The sequence below is a fragment of the Bemisia tabaci genome, chromosome 2 (assembly GCF_918797505.1).
Source record: "Bemisia tabaci chromosome 2, PGI_BMITA_v3".
NCBI classification, from domain to species: Eukaryota; Metazoa; Arthropoda; class Insecta; order Hemiptera; family Aleyrodidae; genus Bemisia; species Bemisia tabaci.
The window spans coordinates 36656036-36676596 of NC_092794.1; the positions used below are offsets into that span (position 1 = coordinate 36656036).

A 20561-nucleotide genomic window follows, 5' to 3' on the forward strand; every position below is an offset into this window, starting at 1 on the left:
ACCTATGTATATATACGAACTAAATTGAAAGAAGGGCTACCTATAGATATCAATGAGCTTAATATGAGTAACTTCCTTCTTTTACAGAATTAATATAGCCAATTAGAGACCAGATAATGTAAACAATATCGGAAAGTTTCAATACACTATTGAGGACCTGCGTAGCCCTTCTCCTGAAGTAGTATCATTTCCTTCACCTACTCTTAAAAAAGCAAAACAAACGATAGACAAGAGTTTCCCTTCTGAACAATGGCTTCACAATTACCGCAACCAACTCCCAAAATCGTTACTACTAAAACTGATGCTGAGCCACTCAAGAACTCAACAACTCAAAGGGAATCGAACCCTACGTTATTATCAAACAAGCTTACTACTCATACCAAACCAATTACCACTTCTAACTCCTACTCTAATCTCTCCCTTGTAAACCAGTCCGGCAAACCTATCCAATCTAATCCTAATAATCCTTAAAAGAACGTAAACTCACCAAAAAAAAATATCTGAGTCTAGCTAAACTAATCTTTTATCTAAACAAGCACCGCTCTCTCCCAATGAAAAAAATACCGAAAAAACCGTAACTTATCTGATAATCCTGAAATTGGAAACCCTAACAGTCTAGAACAAACCTGCCCAAAAGAAGAAGAAAAAAAAAATCCCCAAGGAAAAAAAGAAAAAATCAACCACTATCCCTGCAAAATTATCAGTACAGTTAAAATTGAAAAATGCATAAAAAAATGTATTTAAATCTGTTCCAATAACTCATTAAAACCAGCATACTCTCAAATCGTTTAATTCTCTTAAAATCTCCAACATTCATGTCTGTAACTAAGAAATTGAAAAATCGAAACAACTTTAAAATACGTAACTGGAACATTCATTCCCTATTAGCTGACTAGTTAGATCTGCGACTCCTCATCAACCAATACGACCCTGATGTAATAATGTCATCTGAGGCTTGGATGATACATAACAACATTAAGAAATTGTCTGGATATATCTGTTTCAGATTAGACCATGTAGATGGCTACGGTGGTCTATTAACTCAAATTAAACTAAAATTTAAAGCATTCCCCGTGCCTTATATCACATGACAGCCTGCTAGATAAATCTACGGGGAGCTAAATAAATCTATAGAAAGCCAAGTTATCAAATTAATCATAGACAATACAGAGTTGTATTGGTTGAATACGTACATCAACTTTATTAGCAAATATACTTTCAATGATTTTAATGACTTTTTCATAACTAACAATTTGTCCAACAGAACCTTCTTTCGGGCAGGAGATTGCAATGCTAAACACCCAACTTGGGGCTATGAATTTTCTGATTCAAGAGGCTCTCTCCTAATGGAAATCACTCAAAACCTTAAACTTCTTAATATTAATTCACTAAACCCCCAACCCACCAGGAAATCAGCTCTCAACCAAGGTCCGTTTAATAATGATATTGCCTTTATATCAAACTCCCTTGCAGACAAATCTGACTGGGAGGTGCTACTCACAAGGGGAAGTGATTACTTTCCTTATCTCTGTTTTATCAAAAGATTACTAATGCCGGCCTCAAGTTCTCAAAAGTCCCTAGTAGACCCTGGGATAAAATATACATTAAAAGATTGGTCAAATTACAGAAGATTGTTAGACTCTAAACTAACTGAAAAAAACTACTATAGTGAAAATTTAATTACAATCATTGGACAAACACTCTACCTAAGCAAACGACAAGAATAAAATCAACCCTATCCCTTTTAAACCTTTAATAAAACCTCCCAAACCTCCTCTAAGAAAAAGAAGAAATTGTACAAACAATCCCCTGTTGGAATAAAGAATGTCAAAACCTGAAAAACACACGTGATAACTTAGCCCTAGCATATAAAAATAACCTGAACATAACCACCTACCTGGAATGGGCTAAAGCAAGAGCTCAATATAAACTTGTTACTAAAAAACAAAAAAGAATACAATGGAAAATATTTACTGAAAACCTAGACCACAACACCCCAGCCAAAACTATATTGGAAAGAACTAAAATACTCAAAATAGCTCTGCAGGCCGATTATTTTCGTGTTGCTATTTGAGTCAACAATTCGCTAATTTTCTGATATCGATCGACGACCAAGAAAGCGAGAGATAATTAAAGCGCGTCGATCGATAACTCTGACCAACTAACTTATCGATAACGACTGCGCTGTTGCCAATGTGTAGGATAATAATTTGAAAGTAATCAACCAATCACAGACTGCCTTGTGACTTGCAGCGCTGCTATCGGAGCAAAGAGGAAATAGAGATATTCAACATCAAGTAAACATAACCTCAATTACGCGTGATTAAATCGTGAATTGCATTAGGTAAAGGACGACAGACCGGTCTTATGGGAAAAGTGGGCCCGGTTAATTCGGCTGCACTTTTGATATGTTGTAGGTCTTAACCTACTGATCAAAAGTGTCATTGGGTGTTTCTTCCTATCTCGAAGTTTTACCCCCCATTTTGGGGGTCAAAGTTGCCAATTCGGCGTATAATTGGTAATTTTTACATCCAGGTTTGTTGGTCGCCTATAAGATTCTGAAATGGTTTTTTGAGTCTATTGTATCCTCTGAATAGGCTAGAGACCATCCGAATTCAAAAACTGAACAATTGCGCCTTATGGGGAAGGGGGGGGGGGTATTTACGCCACCGATTTCAGCGTCGGCGAGTCGCATTTAACCGATTCATTCGCCATGTTTTGGAGAATTTTTTATACAAATTATTGCGACTGCATCTTGAAAGGTCGACTAAGATTCAGCTCAGAATATACCCCGGGGGGGGGGGGGGGGGGGCGGAAAGTGCGCGACCGAACTCGGGCAACAAAACTGCCTTTCGCGAGTTGCATTGAACCGATGGTTTCGTCATGTTTTGGAGACTTTCTTATCCCAATGAGGCCGACTGCATTTCGAAAGGTCGACTGAGATGGAGCACGGAGTATGCTGTAAGAGAAAGGAGGCCTCTCAATCCGCACCCTCTATCACAATAGGATCTCTCAGCATAGGTCAGTGTGGCACTGACACATGGTATAATAGTGGCACTTTTTTGATCCATATCGATGTGGCCAATTTCGATCCATTTTACAATTAGCAATGAGATTAACCACGAATCAGCGATTAATCTTCGTTTCTGGAGAGTACATCCAAGAGATAATTACCCTAAATGATGGCGTTACGGAAGATGCCACATTAGATTGTATGTGATCCACAAGTACTAATTACTTATGCAGTCCGTGGGAGGCAATATATGCAATGCAAAAAGTTCTGAAGGTTTTTGACTGGTTCCCGTTTTTTCATTCTTTCTACCAGAGCTCCATAAGTAATGGACCAAATCTGGAAGCTCTCAGTGCAGTTAGTGAGGCGAGCTCGCTGAGATTTTTCTACTTATTCAAAAAATCTAAGAAAAAACAAGGTCTTGTATTTCTTTTTTTAATTTTTTTTTTCTTTTCAAAAGCAACTAACCCTTATCCTTGCCAAAATTCTGAGATGCATCAAGATGTGCTGAAAATTGAATGATGCGTTAATTGTTTCTAAGTTTTAATCGTACTAGCCACGTTAAAAAGTGCCACTACTATACTAGTGTCAGTGCCACACTGACCTATGCTGAGAGATCCTATTGTGATAGAGGGTGCGAACTGAGAGGCCTCCTTTCTCTTACAGCATACTCCGTGCTCCATCACAGTCGACCTTTCGAAATGCAGTCGGCCTCATTGGGATAAGAAAGTCCCCAAAACATGACGAAACCATCGGTTTAATGCAACTCGCGAAAGGCAGTTTTGCTGCCCGAGTTCGGTCGCGCACTTTCCGCCCCCTCCCCCCCCCCCCCCAGGGGGTATGTTCAGAGCTGCATCTCAGTCGACCTTTCAAGAAGCAGCCGGAGTCATTTGCATGAAAAGTTCTCCAAAACATGGTAGAGGCATCGGTTTGATCCGACCCGCGCAAGCTAGTTTCGCTGCCCGAGTTCGATCGCGCACTCCCCCCCCCCCCCCCCCCGGGGTATATTCTGAGCTGAATCTTAGTCGACCTTTCAAGATGCAGTCGCAATCATTTGTATAAGAAATTCTCCAAAACATGGCGAAAGAATCGGTTAAATGCGACTCGCCGACGCTGAAATCGGTGGCGTAAATACCCCCCCCCCCTTCCCCATAAGGCGCAATTGTTCAGTTTTTGAATTCGGATGGTCTCTAGCCTATTCAGAGGATACAATAGACTCAAAAAACCATTTCAGAATCTTATAGGCGACCAACAAACCTGGATGTAAAAATTACCAATTATACGCCGAATTGGCAACTTTGACCCCCAAAATGGGGGGTAAAACTTCGAGATAGGAAGAAACACCCACTGACACTTTTGATCAGTAGGTTAAGACCTACAACATATCAAAAGTGCAGCCGAATTAACCGGGCCCACTTTTCCCATAAGACCGGTCCGTCGTCCTTTGGTGCTTCCGTTTCGTTTAAATATTAAGTAATAAAGAGAATGGATTTAGACAGTAGTGATACCGAAAATGTACCTCGTAAAGCAGTAAGTGCTAAAAAAAACCGGTGGTGCATATCATTCAAAATTAGGAGCATACAGGGTGATCCAGACCGTCCCGTCCACTATCTTTTTCTCGAAAACGGCGGAGAATTGAGCTTCGGGACAAAAACTTTCATAGGGTAAATCGACCCCAAAGAATCGAATGAAAATATTTTCAGCCCCCCAAAATGGCCCCTTGAGGGGGTTTGTGGGCGAGCCCTCCCCCCCGTTTCCGCGATTTTCAAGTAGGAAGGGTATGTTTTGACTTTGGATTCAGAATTAACAGCAAAAAATACGAACATTTTGCTCTTTGCTTTTTTTCCCTAAACCCCCATTTTTTGGAGTTAAGGGGCATTTTCGGGGCAATTTTCAATTCGATGCTGTAAGCGGCCAAATTATCCAAATTTCAAAATCCAAAAATCTTCTGAGAGGAGAGGTCAACACCTTTTTATTGATGTGCCATATGACACCTGTTGCTCCAAAATTTTGGAGGCTTTGGAGGGCCGTAAGTCGAAAATTTCAAATGGCAAGGGTATGCTTTGATTTCAGATTTGGATTCTACGCAAAAAGTTACATAGAAATGATATGGCGCACGGCTTGATTGCTCCAAATTACTGAAGAACCCCATTTCCCCGTGAGAAGCCATGTATTTTTGGAGAAAATGAGGGGCAAAAAAAAAAATTGAGAAAAGAGGCCATGCGCCATATCATTTCTACGTAACTTTTTGCGTAGAATCCAAATCTGAAATCAAAACATGCCCTTGCCATTTGAAATTTTTGACTTACGGCCCTCCAAAGCCCCAAAAGTTTTGGGGGTTGTGGCTCCCAAAATTTGCAACAGGGGTCATATGGTACATCAATAAAAAGGTATTGACCTCTCCTCTCAGAAAATTTTTGGATTTTGAAATTTGGCCGCTTAGCATCGAATGGAAAATTGCCCCAAAAATGCCCGAAAATGCCCCATAACTCCAAAAAAGGGGGGTTTATGGAAAAAAAAGCAAAGAGCAAAATGTTCTTATTTTATACCGTAAATTCCGAATCCAAAGTCAAAACATACCCTTCTTACTTGAAAATCGCGAGAAACGGGGGGGGGGGGCTCCCCCACAAACCCCCTTAAGAGGCCATTTTGGGGGGCTGAAAATATATTCATTCGATTCTTTGGGGTCGATTAACCCTATGAAAGTTTTTGTCCCGAAGCTCAATTCTCCGCCGTTTTCGAGAAAAAGATAGTAGACGAGTGGTCTGGATCACCCTATGTGCCATAATAATGACAAAAAAGAAGTAGAAGGAACTAAGAAAGTACAAAAAATGTGGAAACACTAGATCACTACAGGTAAACAACTCGATTTTTATGTTAGGTTTGCATCGAATGCAACGAATCGATAGGAAAACGACCGCTCCAGGGCACCCTTTACTTATCGACGAGATTAGAGGCGTTTATCGATTGACGCGGCGAAAATAATCACTCTGTTCTTGATCATGGCGATAACACAACTTTTAACGAAACGATTCGGATATCGACTCGAAAATAATCGGCCTGCTGATCCCACACGTCAATGATGATTGGATTGAGGACTTTCTTCTTAACCTCACTCCTGATTCACAATATGCTAAACAATGGAGCAATCCTCCTACTTTCAATGAATCATGGGAAAAAATCTCACTCAAAAAATTAAAACTTGCCCTGAACAAAGTAAAAAGAAAAGTCCACGTATGGATAAAATACCTTTATGGATAAAACAACATACTTGTACAATCTTTCATGATATACTAATATCAAAAACAATCCCTGAGACCTGGAAAAATATCCTAACAATCACACAGCTAAAAAGAGATCAAAACCCTAACACTGCAGGATCCTATCGACCAATTGGGATTATATCTGCCATGAGAAACATATTTGAGAGGATACTAATTAACATACTAGAGGACTTCTTCGAATCAAATAATAAGTTCTCCCCATTTCAATTTGCATTTCGTAACGGCAAAAATATCTACCATAACTTGATTCAACTAAGCTCATATGCATAATCGAAAACACAGGAAAATGCGGAAACAAGGCTAAAATACAAAATACAAAGGCAGGACGTTTCGGTACCTTATGGCACCATTATCAACTGCTAAAATAGAATTAAAAATAAAAAAGAAATTAAAATAAAAACCAGCAAACGGCGTTACATAGTGAAATTGGTAAAAAAATCCACTGCTGAGCACTCCACTGACTATTCTTTTTTACCAATTTCACTATGTAACGCCGTTTGCTGGTTTTTATTTTAATTTCTTTTTTATTTTTAATTCTATTTTAGCAGTTGATAATGGTGCCGCAAGGTACTGAAACGTCCTGCCTTTGTATTTTGTATTTTAGCCTTGTTTCCGCATTTTCCTGTGTTTTCGATTCTCGTTTCCGTTTCGGACTGCTTTTACATTCTCTTTATTTTCCACCCATATGCATACAAAGCTATAGGAAAAAAAAATACAAGCCTACTATTTTCCTTGATATTGAAAATGCGTATAATAATGTAAATTACGATATTTTACTTGCGAAAACTCTAGTCTAAAGGAGTAAACCCGGATTTCGCAAAAATCATTCTGAATCTAATATCTAATAACATAATGTATATCCGTCAGACCCTCACTGTGTACCCGACGGCCTTACTCAAGGGGGCATCTTAAGTCCGTTGCTGTATCTTATATACTCCACTGAACTACATAAAATATTAACTTTGAACAGCCTGAATTCGCAGAATATCAGAACTCGCTGATGAAGTCAATATTTTCTCTCAAAACAAATGCCTAGAATCAGCGGGTGAAGCTGTTATAAGAGATTTCCAAAATCTACAAACTGAAATCAAAGAATTACATCTTGACTTTGCTAGGAAAAAAATTTGAGTCATAATATTTACCAATCGAAGAATCCCTCCTGACTATACGATCGAACTAAATGAAAAGAACATCTCTGTCTCTATCAATGCTAAATACTCAGGGCTGATCTTTAACAACAAAATGAAATGGCATGTTCATTTCAATTATATTGATGACAAAGTAGAAACGAAACTAAACATCCTTTTTTACCTTGATGGAGTGTCTTTGGGTATCAACCAAAATGTCTCAAGGTTTCTCTACCTCAATATGATTAGACCAATTATTGACTACAGTATCTCAATTTACTGTAATAACTATGACATCTTAGAAAAAGTCAATAAATTAAAAAATTAGGGTATTAGGGAAGTCCTTAGTATATTATGCTCCACCCCGCCTAATAACTTAAACGCAGAAGCAGCTATCCCCCCCCCCCCCATTCAACATATGTTTAATATTACCTTACTGCTAAATAAATAATTAAAGCTATGAGCTTTGATAAAAATTCCATCATTAATGATTTAAAACTTCTAGAAAATTCTCTCACAAATGGTGGTCAAATAAAAAATACCCTTTTATTATCCATAGATGGATTAAACAAACAACTTACAAGAATGAGATTGCTGAAGTTAGCTTACCACCTTCAATACCTCACAAATCTAAATTTCAATACTTCCAACCATCTGTTGACTATCTACAAATTAAGAAAACTGATTAAGCTACTCAATCTCTAATTCTCAACGAATTCCATGAGCAGGTCAATAGTCTACACTGTTGGGGGCCAAAACGGAGACAAATGTAACTTCTGTCTTTACATTGAATGATTTTCTCAAATAATTTAGACTCTAGGAATATTTCTCAATTTTTGAGGTTGAAGCTGTAGCCATAGAAGAAGCTCTCAACTACATCATTAGGAATAATTTCAAAAATCCTCTTATATGTTCAGACTCTAAAAGTGTCCTAACAACCCTTATAAACCGAAATGATGATTTGCATCCTACTTTAATGGGCATAAAGAGCCTACTATTCAATAATCAACATACCAATATCCACCTACTCTGGATACCTAGCCATGTCGGCATCCCGGGCAATGAAAGAGCAGATGCTTTAACAAAAATCCTCCCGCTAGCCGATAAAATTAAAAACAAACTTCATCACAAACAATTGATACCGTTGATAAAGAATGGAATGTTCACTGAATGGAATTCAGATTGGAGTTTCTGTACTTAGAAAGGCCAAAAAGTAAAAAAAAATTTACCAAAAATCCTTAGTTTCGTAAAGAGGATGTTCCAAAAACGCCGATTTTGGCCCTCCCCTGGATTTGGCCCAAACTTTGCTCAGATGTTGTAGTAAGTGTCCTCGATGCTCGGGCAAAATTTCAGCCCCCTCGGATAATTAGGGGGGAGGGGGCAGGGGGCAAAGTTGCAATTTTTCCAAAACTTTAAAAATCGATATCTCGCGAACGGTTTGAGGTTAAGTGTTGCGGTTTGCGCTAAAAAACGTTAAAAAATATTCTCTACAAGAATATAAATGCTGTTTGCACGATTGCCGAATTTATCGTACTCATAAATCGATTTTATCGATTTTGAAGGTTCGACTTTTTTCGTTTTTCGTCTCTCCTCTCCAGGCAATCGTTGCTACGTGAAAAAAAACCTGATGAGGTGATTCTCCATGAAATTCTGCAACTACCACACTAGGTGTGACCGTGGGGAAACGATTCGTTCATGAGTTAAAGCGATTTTTCTGCGCGTTTCCGCTTACGCTCGGGCGGCATATCGGCGGCACTCCATCCCGCGCAGGCAAGGCAGAGGTTGTTTCACTGCTAGGGCCTTATATTCATGCTGTCGGCTGTAATTATCAATATTTTCTTCTCCCCCCACCGTTCCTCTCCAATAAATATTTTTTCATACTTCGTTATACAGGGTGTCCCGGCCCACCCATACCAGGTCTTATTCTCGGTTGGTTTAGCACGGACAACGCACCCAGATTGCATAACTGGTATCAGGCGATCGAACTGAACGCATGGCGCAAAATGCGAAAAATTACGGGTCTTCCACGAAACTTACGTACTTTTTAAGTACTAACGGACCGACCTAAAAAAATGCGTACTTTTTCCGGACTTTACGGACTCGTAGACACCCTGTAATAAGAATGAGAATAGATCAAGGATTATTCACTTCCCACCTAAAGCGATTAAACCTAAAATGTACAGATATGCGCGAATGTGGTCTACTGGATGACCTAAACCATATCCTCTTCCAATGTGAAAAACTAAAAGCAAAATGACTTAAACAAAATGATCCAAGACTTAATAAGATTAAAATATTTCCCTCTCTACAACATCGCTTCTTCACTTGAAACCATCCCTATCTAGGAATGAAATTATCAATAATTTCTTAACTACCAATAACCTATCCTTACGACGATTTTCAATCATCACCCTCCACTCTTCTCCCACTAGTCTTCCCTACAACCTCTCAAATCCTTACTTAACTATTCTGTCCTGATTGTTCCCTTGGTTCGTTTTCCATGGCTCAGTCAACTGGACGTGAAGTTGGTGTAGGGGCACTTTATTCTTCTATCCCTTTTCCTAATTCCCTGATATACCCTTAGCATATGTAACAAAAACAAAACTTGTTTTGTAAACTGTTCATTACATACCTTGGTATGATGCATCATAAACGGATTTCAGAGCAAAGGCATGATATTTGTATATGCTGTTTGCTCGGAATGTACTGATAGATCAATCTTTGGTCATCAAAAAAGCATACTGTAGATCTTTTGCAGCTATTAACATGAGAATCAAATGGTACCTTATTCAAGAGACAAGAGTTATCTTTATTGCGAATTTCCAAGCAAACAGCTCATACATGTATAAGCCGTTTGGTCGGAAAGTTCCTCATGTATACTCTTGTAGAGAATATTTTTTGACTTCTTAAACGAAAACCGCAACAATTACACTCTAATCGTTCCGAAGATATCGATTGTTTAAGTTTTGCATGATTGGCAGCTTCGCCCCCTTGCTCCATTCTTGCATTTAAGATTTAGTTGTATCACATATCAGTCACAATAAGTAACATTCTTGTAAGTTTCCACGAGTTCATTATGTATCTAAAATTTTCAAACATTGTTCACTTCTTGTCCACATTTGTGCTTCTGTTCTTCATTATTTTTGCTGAAAATGTTTTTGCTCTAAGGAATGTATTCTTCAATAGTGTGACATTATAAACTAAAAAAGAGAACTCACTTGTAATCAGCTGGTGGTTTAAAATCAGGATTGATTTTTTGCATTTTCCCAATCAGGGTGTGTCGCTCCTCTTCCAAACGTTTCCTTGTACGGTACTCACGCGTGTTCATCCGCTTGCCATCACTGCTGTAAATAGGCTCTGGAGATGGAGACCTTATGATCAAACAAAAACGAAAATACATAAAATACACAACTTCAAAAATAATAAAAATGAAAAGAAAACTAAATTACAATGAAAGTAAACAAAGAAAACTTAAAATTGACATATGGTAAAATGTGACAATAAACACAAACTGAATTAGTTTTTATGCTAGGTTATCTTAAAATAAGAATACAACTAAATTGGATTAAGTGAAGAACACATTTTGATTGATTGTATGATTGTTGCTAAGGGGTTATTCTACATATTGAGAATGGGATGCATTGATTTAGCCGGGACCTTCCAGAGGAGGGAGACCACAAACCTCAGAGAAGATTTCTTTTAAGGAAACTTTAATACAATAACCTCTTCATCATCCTAAAAATTCTAACCCGCCAACGATTGAAATTAAGTGTGCTTGGGGACAAGACTAGAAAAAGATGGCATAAAACTAATGATGGGTTAGCTATGACAATCTGACAACCGGAAACTACATCTCAAGCTCCTTGCCGCGCTAAATAATCTGCTGGTTGTCAGCTGGCAAGGCAGAGAGCAGAGCCCTCAGCTGATCACTATTCAGTCGAAAAAGGGCTCACGATTCGGTTGCCAGTCATCTGATCAACATAGCCGATCAATAAGATTGCTCTAATCCATCTTAGTCTCATTTCCTCTGCCAAACAGACACATAATGTCGATTATGGGCCTATAGGCCCTGCTAGACGCTTAGTGATTCCATAGGGTGTTCTCTACACCTTCTTATCTTAATATTAGCAAAAATTAGATTAAACACTGTCATGAAACAATATGGACTAGCCTTCTACATCGAGCAAAAATATGCAAGTGAGGGCTTCAGTGCAGGTTTCTAGAAGGAAATATAGTTGCAGAGGAAAACCAAATTTATTTATCAAGCAATGTAAGTGTGTGGGAGTTTGTCGGCAAGATTTTATGTGACTAAGAGTTTAAAACAGGGATGTTGTTTGTTGCTTACACTCTTTAAAGCATGCCTCGAGTGCATGCAAAAAGAGTGAGGAATGGGGAAAAAACATGCTAGGAAGGGTGTCCCCTTGGGTGATTCTGGGTTTCGCTGATGATCGAGTGGTGATAGCACATGATCACGATGACGCTGAGTACATGATGGGCGAGTTGAAAGAGGGGTGCAGAAAGTGGGGTTTGGAAGTTAGTATGTCAAAATATGAGAATGACTCTGAGAGGTGCTCAGGAAAGTATCGAATTAGCATATGGGCAGCAGATCACAGGCTGCGCAGATATGATAAGTACTTGGTTGCCCAATGGACCCAGGATGGAAAGACAGATGAAGCTATTAAAGAAAAAATCACGGAATGATGAAAGGATAACTAAAACGTTGTAAGATAAAATCTTCTAGGGTCGGCAGATTTCGAAAGAGAACAAGAGAATTCACATCGTTGTAGTTAAAAGTATTTTAAAAGATGTATGGGAAGTTAGGCAGCTGAAAAAACGGACACAAAATAGGCAACGAGTACCGGAGATGGATTTCTTGAAGAGGTTGGCAGAAATTTCTAGAGGAGAGTCCGTAGAGAAAATGCGTCAAATCGTGGAAGTTGAAAATGACGAGTATTCAACATCATGACCACCAGCTTGACTGTGTCGGTCATATTATCAAGATGACGGAAGAGAGAAGAGTGACTGCCCAAGAAAGCTGAATAGGTTCCTCCTGGGAGGCTAGTGAATGGATGACGACTGGAAGTTATAAATTGAATGACGGAGAGCCGAATTTCTGAAGTGTTGTGGGAGGACAGGGCACTGTGGCAATTAGGTGTTGCAGAGCTTTAGAGAGCACAGCAAGTCCTTTGAGAATCCATGAAGACTTTGGTTGAGGATGATAAAAAGAGTAACACATTTAAGTTCAATCTACTTCTACTGGAAAACATTCCGTTTAGAAGATTTGCAGGCCGGCTCTTCTCTGACGAAGTTGGTCTGCAGTCATAAATCTGACTTAAAATAAACTAAATACATTCTGGACTAATTACATATGTAGACACGGGTTTACTTCAAACTTAAGTGCCGTGATTTTCAGGTTCATACATGTTCAAAATCAATGCAGATGCTATACATAATGCGGTGTGCCCTAAAACGAACCGTGTAATTTTCTGCTGAGGACACGTTCTTATAAGACCTATCTAAGCTTCCAAATATTCGAAGTCCAACGGTATTTATAAGGAAAAGTTTTAGAGGGGTTTTTCAGCGGCTTCTGTACAGCTCCTTTTATCCTCCTAGAGATATAATCCTTGAATTTCCTGGGATAATCCAACAAGTACCAAAGAGATTTCATTTGTCCACCGGTAGAACATATTTTACCTAAGGACACAATTGATGACACCACACTAATGAGAGCCTTTACGCATTTAAGTCATTATTCCTCCCATTATTGATTTTTTGCATTCTCCGTACCCTGGACTTTACCGTGGTAAAGGTAGAACATTCATGGGTAAAGGCTGGAGGTAGAAATACCCCTTTTTTCAGAGTTACGTCAGGCCTCTGGAGCGGTGAGTGGAAAAAGAGCCTATACGCGTAAGTACCATTCATGCGCATTTCAACTTGGTAACTTTATATTCCGTTTGCAGTCATTGCCAATAGAGGCAACACGACTTACTATTCGCTGCTGAAGCCAGAAATGACTTTGGTTTTTCTGACTACCTACCAATTTCCCAAAAAAGGGTGCAGTTGTTACATTTTAACATAACATTAGCATTATTTTGGTTAGTCAGCATCAGTATAGTTCTATTTTGCGTCAATCTTACGAGATAATGATGATTTTTACTTTAATGAAAATTATTGTTGGGCGTAATAACGGCCTATACAGTGCTTTTTTAAATGAAGGATATTTCAGTGAAAACCGAAGGAGTATCGAAATAACTACCTTGCATTCTTCAATAAAAGGGTTGGGTCACCCAAAAGCGCAAAAATTGGGTACGTGCATAGCACAGTCGGCGTAGTACATTATATACAAAATTTTAAATGCATTTTTCTCACAACAAGGTTTCCAGTTCTTTGTGTAATTGCTCAAAATCTACAAAGATTTGGAAATTTAGAAAAAATTGTTAATACTGTTCTCAGTTCTATCAAAAGAGCTCATACACATTAAATGGCGCAACAGAAATGGAGGGTGAAGTTTTGCGCAGTTCTGGCTGTGGAAGATACAAATGCTTATAAAATAAAGTCTGATCTTGGCGCTTGATGGGCAGGAAACAGAGTGTAAATTGATTCTTTTTACTATGTCTCAAATATTATAAAAAAGAGATGTATCCTTAACTAAATTAACCAATAAAAAAAGCATAGGTCCAACACAATAGTCAATTATAAATTATGCTCTTCGGTGTAAAGAATGCAGCGCACTAGCAGAGAGGCAGGACGATGCTATGAATAGAGAATTAAAAAAATGCTTAATGTGTCTGTGAGAGAATATCCTGCGAAACATTTCAAACGGATATCAACACATTTTGTAATGTTCTTAAAAAGGTGTTACAAATATAATTATAAATTTAGATTACAGCTACAATTTTATGAGTAGAGTGTAAATTACGTGATTTCATGGACTGAAAGAAGGAGAAAGAAACTGCAAAAAAATGCCCCTTTTCGGGAACTCTGAAATTGTATTCAAATATATTCCATGTGCGAGATCTTATGATGAGATGATCGTCCAGTGGAAGTTTCAACTCGAGTTTGAAGCTAGTTTTGACAATCTAGAGTCGCAAAGTTCACATTTTCTACCATTGAAAAATGGTAATACCTTGAAGTTTTCCGGTTGAAAAAACTGCTTCGTTTGATCCTTTTTTATTTTCTGAGGCACAGTATCGACAGTTGATATAACTCAGGGATAAAGACCTCCGTTGGCACAATCATCTGGTGATCAGATGCAATAAAGCGTTGCACAATATACATATACCTGACAGGATCTGTAAGAGGAGCCCATATCATTCCAAAATTAAAAATTGAGGTACTGATGCCCACTGCATAGCCAAAGAGAATTTGGACATTTTTGTAGCAGGCCAGATAAATTATCATTCGAATTTCCCGCCCGTCAGATTTCGTCCAATCGTCTCTCGCCAGAGCAGCGCCCCTGGTGGAGGGGAGTGGGCGGCACCTGGTAGGTGGGAGTTCTCAGTCTAAGATTTTTCCATTGTCGAGACCGCGTCACTAGCTTTTAGTTTTGAGAAAATGTGAGTATTTCCTAAGTTTTCTTCCCTTCCGGAGGTTAGTTTTTTGCGTTTGATGTGACTAAGTGTGCAAGGGGTGGCCGGCGGGCCATTCCAAGTCAACCCAAATCGTGTTCTGTTCCTTTTCTTTTTCCTAGTCAAACCCTCTCCGATAGAGCCTCGGAGGCTCAATCCGGCAGCCCTTCGAGGCGCGCTCGGATTGTGACTTAGTGTTCTTTCTGTGTTTTTTTATGTTTGTTGTATAGTCCCTGAGCTATTACATTTTGACGTAAGTTCGACCCTAAAAGCTCAAAATTAAGGGAGATATGTAGTTTCGAAGTTCCATGAAAAATTCTGAAGTAAAACTATAGGTTAGTTAGTCGCCTAGAGGGATCTCTGGGTGTGAACATGGTGACGGTCTTAGCAAATAATCTATCTTGCACATTAAATATTTTCTTATCCCTCCAGTTCTCCTATTATCCTCTATATGAAATTTCGTCTATAGATGTCTGTAGGTTCCACATTTGGATATAAGCCAGTAAACCAACAGAAGAAGAAGAAGTTATAGGTTAAATTTCAATTAGGAATAAACCATTTTAGCGTTACGTCACAATTTGAGATGTACAGCTATATATAGCGCTAGCGCCTTGTGCTCTGGTTGGGATTCGGTCGGTTCGGTTTACATGGAACTTCCCAAGGAACAGAAAATATATATCAAGGTTGATAGACTCAGGTCAGTCCGTAGAAAGTTGAGTGTGATAATCATTGGGAAACGGCGGTGAGGCTGTCCACATTACCAAAACATTTCCTCAATTTGCATGCCCCACTCTGCTACCCTGATCCCATAACCTACATCATTCTTGTGCAGATGGGGAGGGAACTATGCAACGGAGCAATGTTCGGAAAGTAGTGAAACAGCAAATCGGGGGAATCCATCGCCAAATAGGGAAATTCCAAAGAACATCTTGTTCATAGAATGACCAGGGTTTATTGACCTTGGTAAATATTTGAGAGCTTCGGGCCGTTTCTACTAGATTTTCTTGCAAGCACATTCTCTTTTCATCCTCAAATGCACATTGGCGCCTGGTGAATTCGCATTTGAATTGAGCTTTATAAATCGAAACAATTCCCGAGAATGAAGTTATTCCTTTGTTTACATTCATACCTGGAACTCAGCAGAATACTATTTTTTGTTACTATGAAAAAGAACAAAGCATTGGTGCTTCGATTTTAAAAATAAATTACTCTGAATTCACAATCATTATTTGATTCTCTTGTCGTATTATTGCGACGGTATTTGTGAGCACGTCAAATGAGGTTGAGTAGAATCCTAATTGGACACCCTGCTTAATGCGACAGTTATTACCGTCCTCGAGAAGTTCTGTCAGGAGGCACTGATGAAGAGTAGACATTAATTTTGGTGGACAGAGTGTATTGAATTGATGCAAAAGAAGTACAACTGATCAATTAACAGCGTTACAAAGTTAAAACTATGGAACTCAAAAACTGCTTACATTTTAAAATCCCATGCACAAGAAAGACTTCAGAGAATACATTATCATGTAGAATAAAGAGAACAGTGGTTGATGTTGCTAACCATGAAAGAGTACGCACCTATGCTGCACTGTGCTGTTATTATTTATGCTGTTGCCAATTTTAATCATTACTTAAAAATTGAAAAGAGAGTGATGTTTGCAATAATCTCCTTTCTTCAAAATCTTACTGAAAAAGCCGTATTTGCTGAATTGCAAACTAACCACGAGATCCTTCTTCAAAGTCAGGTGATAACCACATCATCTTCCAAAAATGAATTCCGATTGCAATTAGAAAAAACAGAAGAAAATGAAGGAGGGCCTTACAGTTAGTCAAATGCGCAACACATACAACCGATTGAAAAATATTTAAAAGCAAGGAAATGGTTGTCAGTATCCTTTTTCTCAAATTTCCTAGACCTGATTAAAATTGACAACAGAGTAAAAATTAAAGTGAACTCTTTGGCTGTCAGCAAGGTCAACTACTGGTCCTTACTTTTCCATATGGTCAGATGTCCTTTGAAGTCTTGCTTGAGCACAGGACTTTCTTACGTTGTCAGCTTTAAGATCGTTCTTCAAATTCTTTCATTTCACAGCACTGTAAATTGATCAATTATTCCACTGCAGTTGATCGATTTATTACACACTGTCAAACAAAAATAAGTCAACTCTTTATTAGTGCCTCCTGGCTTGACATGACTTCCACTAATGTTAGTTCATAACAATATCTTGGAATCTTGATCACTTCAGAAAGCTCTCACATTGAATTTGCAAGGCTACATCACAACCAGTTGCAAAAGCGTTGTGCTAACAACGGTCTTTATACGTGAATAACATTAACTGATGATACTGTGCCTTAGAGAATAAAAAGGCATAAAATAAAGGTTTTTTTTTTACCTGAAGAACTTTAAAATATATCAAGTCTTCAATGATAAAAAATGTAAACTTTGCAACGCTGTATGGTCAAAACGAGCTTTGAACTCAAGCTAAGACTTTCACTGGAAGATAATGTCATCATAAGATTTTGTTAAGAACAGTTTTCGTTTTAGTTAGTTAAACAGAATTCCTGGGCTCCTCAAAAAAGGCTCAAAAGGGGCACTGAAGGGCCATTTTTAATAGGCTCTTTGAATTATTGACAGATCAGTAGAAAACAAGAGCACTGGTAGGACTTAACCCAGGTTGTGATAAATTTTACTTTCTACACTGCAAAATTGAATACTTAGCACCATTAATAGTAAATAATTATTAGCATTACGTATCAAGCAATAAAAGGCGAATTAAACATTGAAAATTAGCACAAGAGAAATAATTACATCATACAGCTGTTGGAGAAAATAATATGATGATAACAAGAGACCCAAAACAGAAAATATGAGTGGAAGTATGATTAAAAATAGTACCGAATCAGTTGATGTAATTCGAGAGCAAAATATGAGATCTGCATGAAAAAACTAGGAAAAAAGAATAAATGAAAAATAGTGCCCCAGGAGGAGAGCACACTTTTTGCTGAGTTAAAAGTGCACAGAATTACTTACAACTGGTCCATGGAATGGCGTGAATGAATCAATCTCAACATCACAATGGCACAGTTAACACCTAAAACTTTTTTAGGTAAAATTCAAATCATATGATAAAGATGACTTCCTCCCAAGACTGACAAAAGATGAGAAACTGCTAGACTCATTATGACCTTAATGAAGAATGCTGGAGTTTTGCCATTCATGGAATTCTGTGAGGCATACATGATATGGAACTAAAAGCTTTCCTGATTTGCTATTTTTGGGAAGAATTAAAGAAATTTTGAAAACTATATTTATAGAAGTAAACAAAAATTTGACTTGAAATGGTTCATGATTAAGCGAAAATGAACAACTAAACATTAAATTTGAGATGTGCTAGTTGATAGAAGTTTGATACAAAAAGAAAGAAAGATAAAAAAAAAAATAAATTACACATCAAAATCTGAGCCCACCTGAAAAATTTTATTCAATGGTGTATGAAGAGTTCCAGAAAATGTAAACGTTGATTAATAAGGGGGCACGATTAAAAACGAATGCAGTCATTAGAGATTTATAACAGGTGTACAAAAAAAAGCAAAATATCAATCATCAGGGTGTTACTTGGGAGGCTGAAAATTACTAAATAAATGATGGCAAGGATTATTTATTAGTGTATAGAAGGATTTAAGAACATGAGAAATTAAAATACATTAATACTTCAAATAAAAAAATAACAGGGGGAAAAAAAGAAAAAATACGCTGAGGGGTAATAAGTGAATAATGCATAAAATCTTGAATTCAAAGGGTAAAGCTCTACGGTCCAAGTATGTGGTAGGAAAAAATGTTTTCTTCAATAAAACATCGGTTGAAACTAACCATAGCATGTTCTTTTTACAACTGCATTTAAAAATTTGTGGAAATAATCAACAATTTCTCTTGCAAATCTGATCAAATTTCAAAGAGATACACTATTATAAGTTGAATTTTTAAACGTTTTTGGGTCTACTAGTTACAAAAGATAGACCCAACTTCAGCGTATCAACCTAGTTCCTACAATTCGGTTCAACCTATTCACACTGGGCAGAGGCTTTGGTCAAAAGTTCTTTTGTTGACAAAATTAACTTTTCCTCTTTTGTTCGGGTCCGACCTGAATTTAACCCCAAGCAAGTGAGTTAAAGTTGACTTTGATAAAGTTGACTTTGTTCTTGTGCGATACCTGTTCCTCGTTTTTTGAGTTATTTTCTGAAACTGGACTTAAAAACGGACGATAGAGAAATTTTTTTACGCTCTACAATTTTGATCGAAACTTCTATAATCCCAAACCTCACAAAATTGTGTCACATGTGTCACATTAGCCTTTTATTTCTTAAACGACTAGTTGTGCATCAAACTAAAAAATCTAGAACAGATATGAATATGAAACCATATACTTGTGGCTTCAACATAATAAAATTTAATACCTTTTCGACAGCTAGGAGATGAGACTCTCCGATATTGACTGCGAGAAAAGAGAAGGGTATGTACTTTCCGCGTCCCGCCCGTCACAGTGCTTATATCTGAATTTTCGCTCATTAATGTTGGTTGATATTTAAAAAACAAATAGTGAAAATTGAAGTCTTGAATGATTAATTCCTGTTAGGTTTGTGACCATGCAGATTTCTTGAAAAGAATGGAATGAAAATTAGCTTTAAAGGCGTGTGAATGTCCCACTTATCACGCTGGAATGACCAATGTGCAAGATCAAGAAATAAACTGAGTGCATTCGACAAATTATCATTGATTCACTGAATTTTTGGCAGAGTAACGGAGTCGGTTCGGAGCGTTTTAGGACGCTGCTGCTCGTCAAAAGAAATATCGAAAACGCTCTTTTGTCTTCCAAAGAAATTCGTGTTATAATTCCTGCGCAGTGTGACAACTAGGGCTGTGCAAATGTTATAGTCTAGTCATACGGGGATTTTATGCGGTATTAAGAGCGGAACTTTTTTTCTCACCTGATTTCTTATCCATAGAGAGTCCTTAACGAGAATCCAAATTTGCGACATAGGCACTTTATGGGAACCCCCCCTCCCCCAAAACCCCCAAAATCGAAAAAAAAATCCGCGAATTTCTCTCGTTTTTCGGCTAATATCGCAAAAACCGTTCATTTTTCGAGTAAGTGTGTAAGAACTTGCCTAAAAGTAGACAAAATTACGGACATTTTCCACCCGGTCCGAAATTTTTCAGATAATAAATATGCCCACTACAAGGTTGCCAAAAAAATCCCAAAATGTTCAAAATTTCATTTTTTTAAAGGTTTTTTGCCTGTAACTTTTTTCCGGCAATTTAAGAAGGTAAGTGTATCCGCCCGAATGAAAGTAGATTCAAAATGCTACAATTTCGTGTATCAGATTGGTCCCTAGGGCGTAACGAGACTGCGATTATCAGAAAAATTTCGGACCGGGTGGAAATTATGCGTAATTTTGTCTACTTTTGGGCAAGCTCTTACACACTTACTCGAAAAATGAGCGGTTTTTGGGATATTCGCCGAAAAACGAGAGAAAATAGCCGATTTTTGGCCGTTTTTTTCGATTTTGGGGA

The 20561-nt window shown here is 38.0% G+C and overlaps 1 protein-coding gene across 5 annotated transcripts in view; it reads right to left on the reverse strand.

The window, feature by feature from the left end:
- The window catches only part of LOC109043427 (splicing factor 1), a 138801-nt gene that overhangs the window by 70014 nt on the left and 48226 nt on the right, over positions 1-20561 (reverse strand). For all 5 annotated transcript variants that reach the window (XM_072297254.1, XM_072297253.1, XM_072297256.1 and 2 more), the window contains exon 5: positions 10640-10792. In XM_072297254.1, the coding sequence (XP_072153355.1) occupies positions 10640-10792 (153 nt within the window). The remainder of the gene's footprint in view (positions 1-10639; positions 10793-20561) is intronic.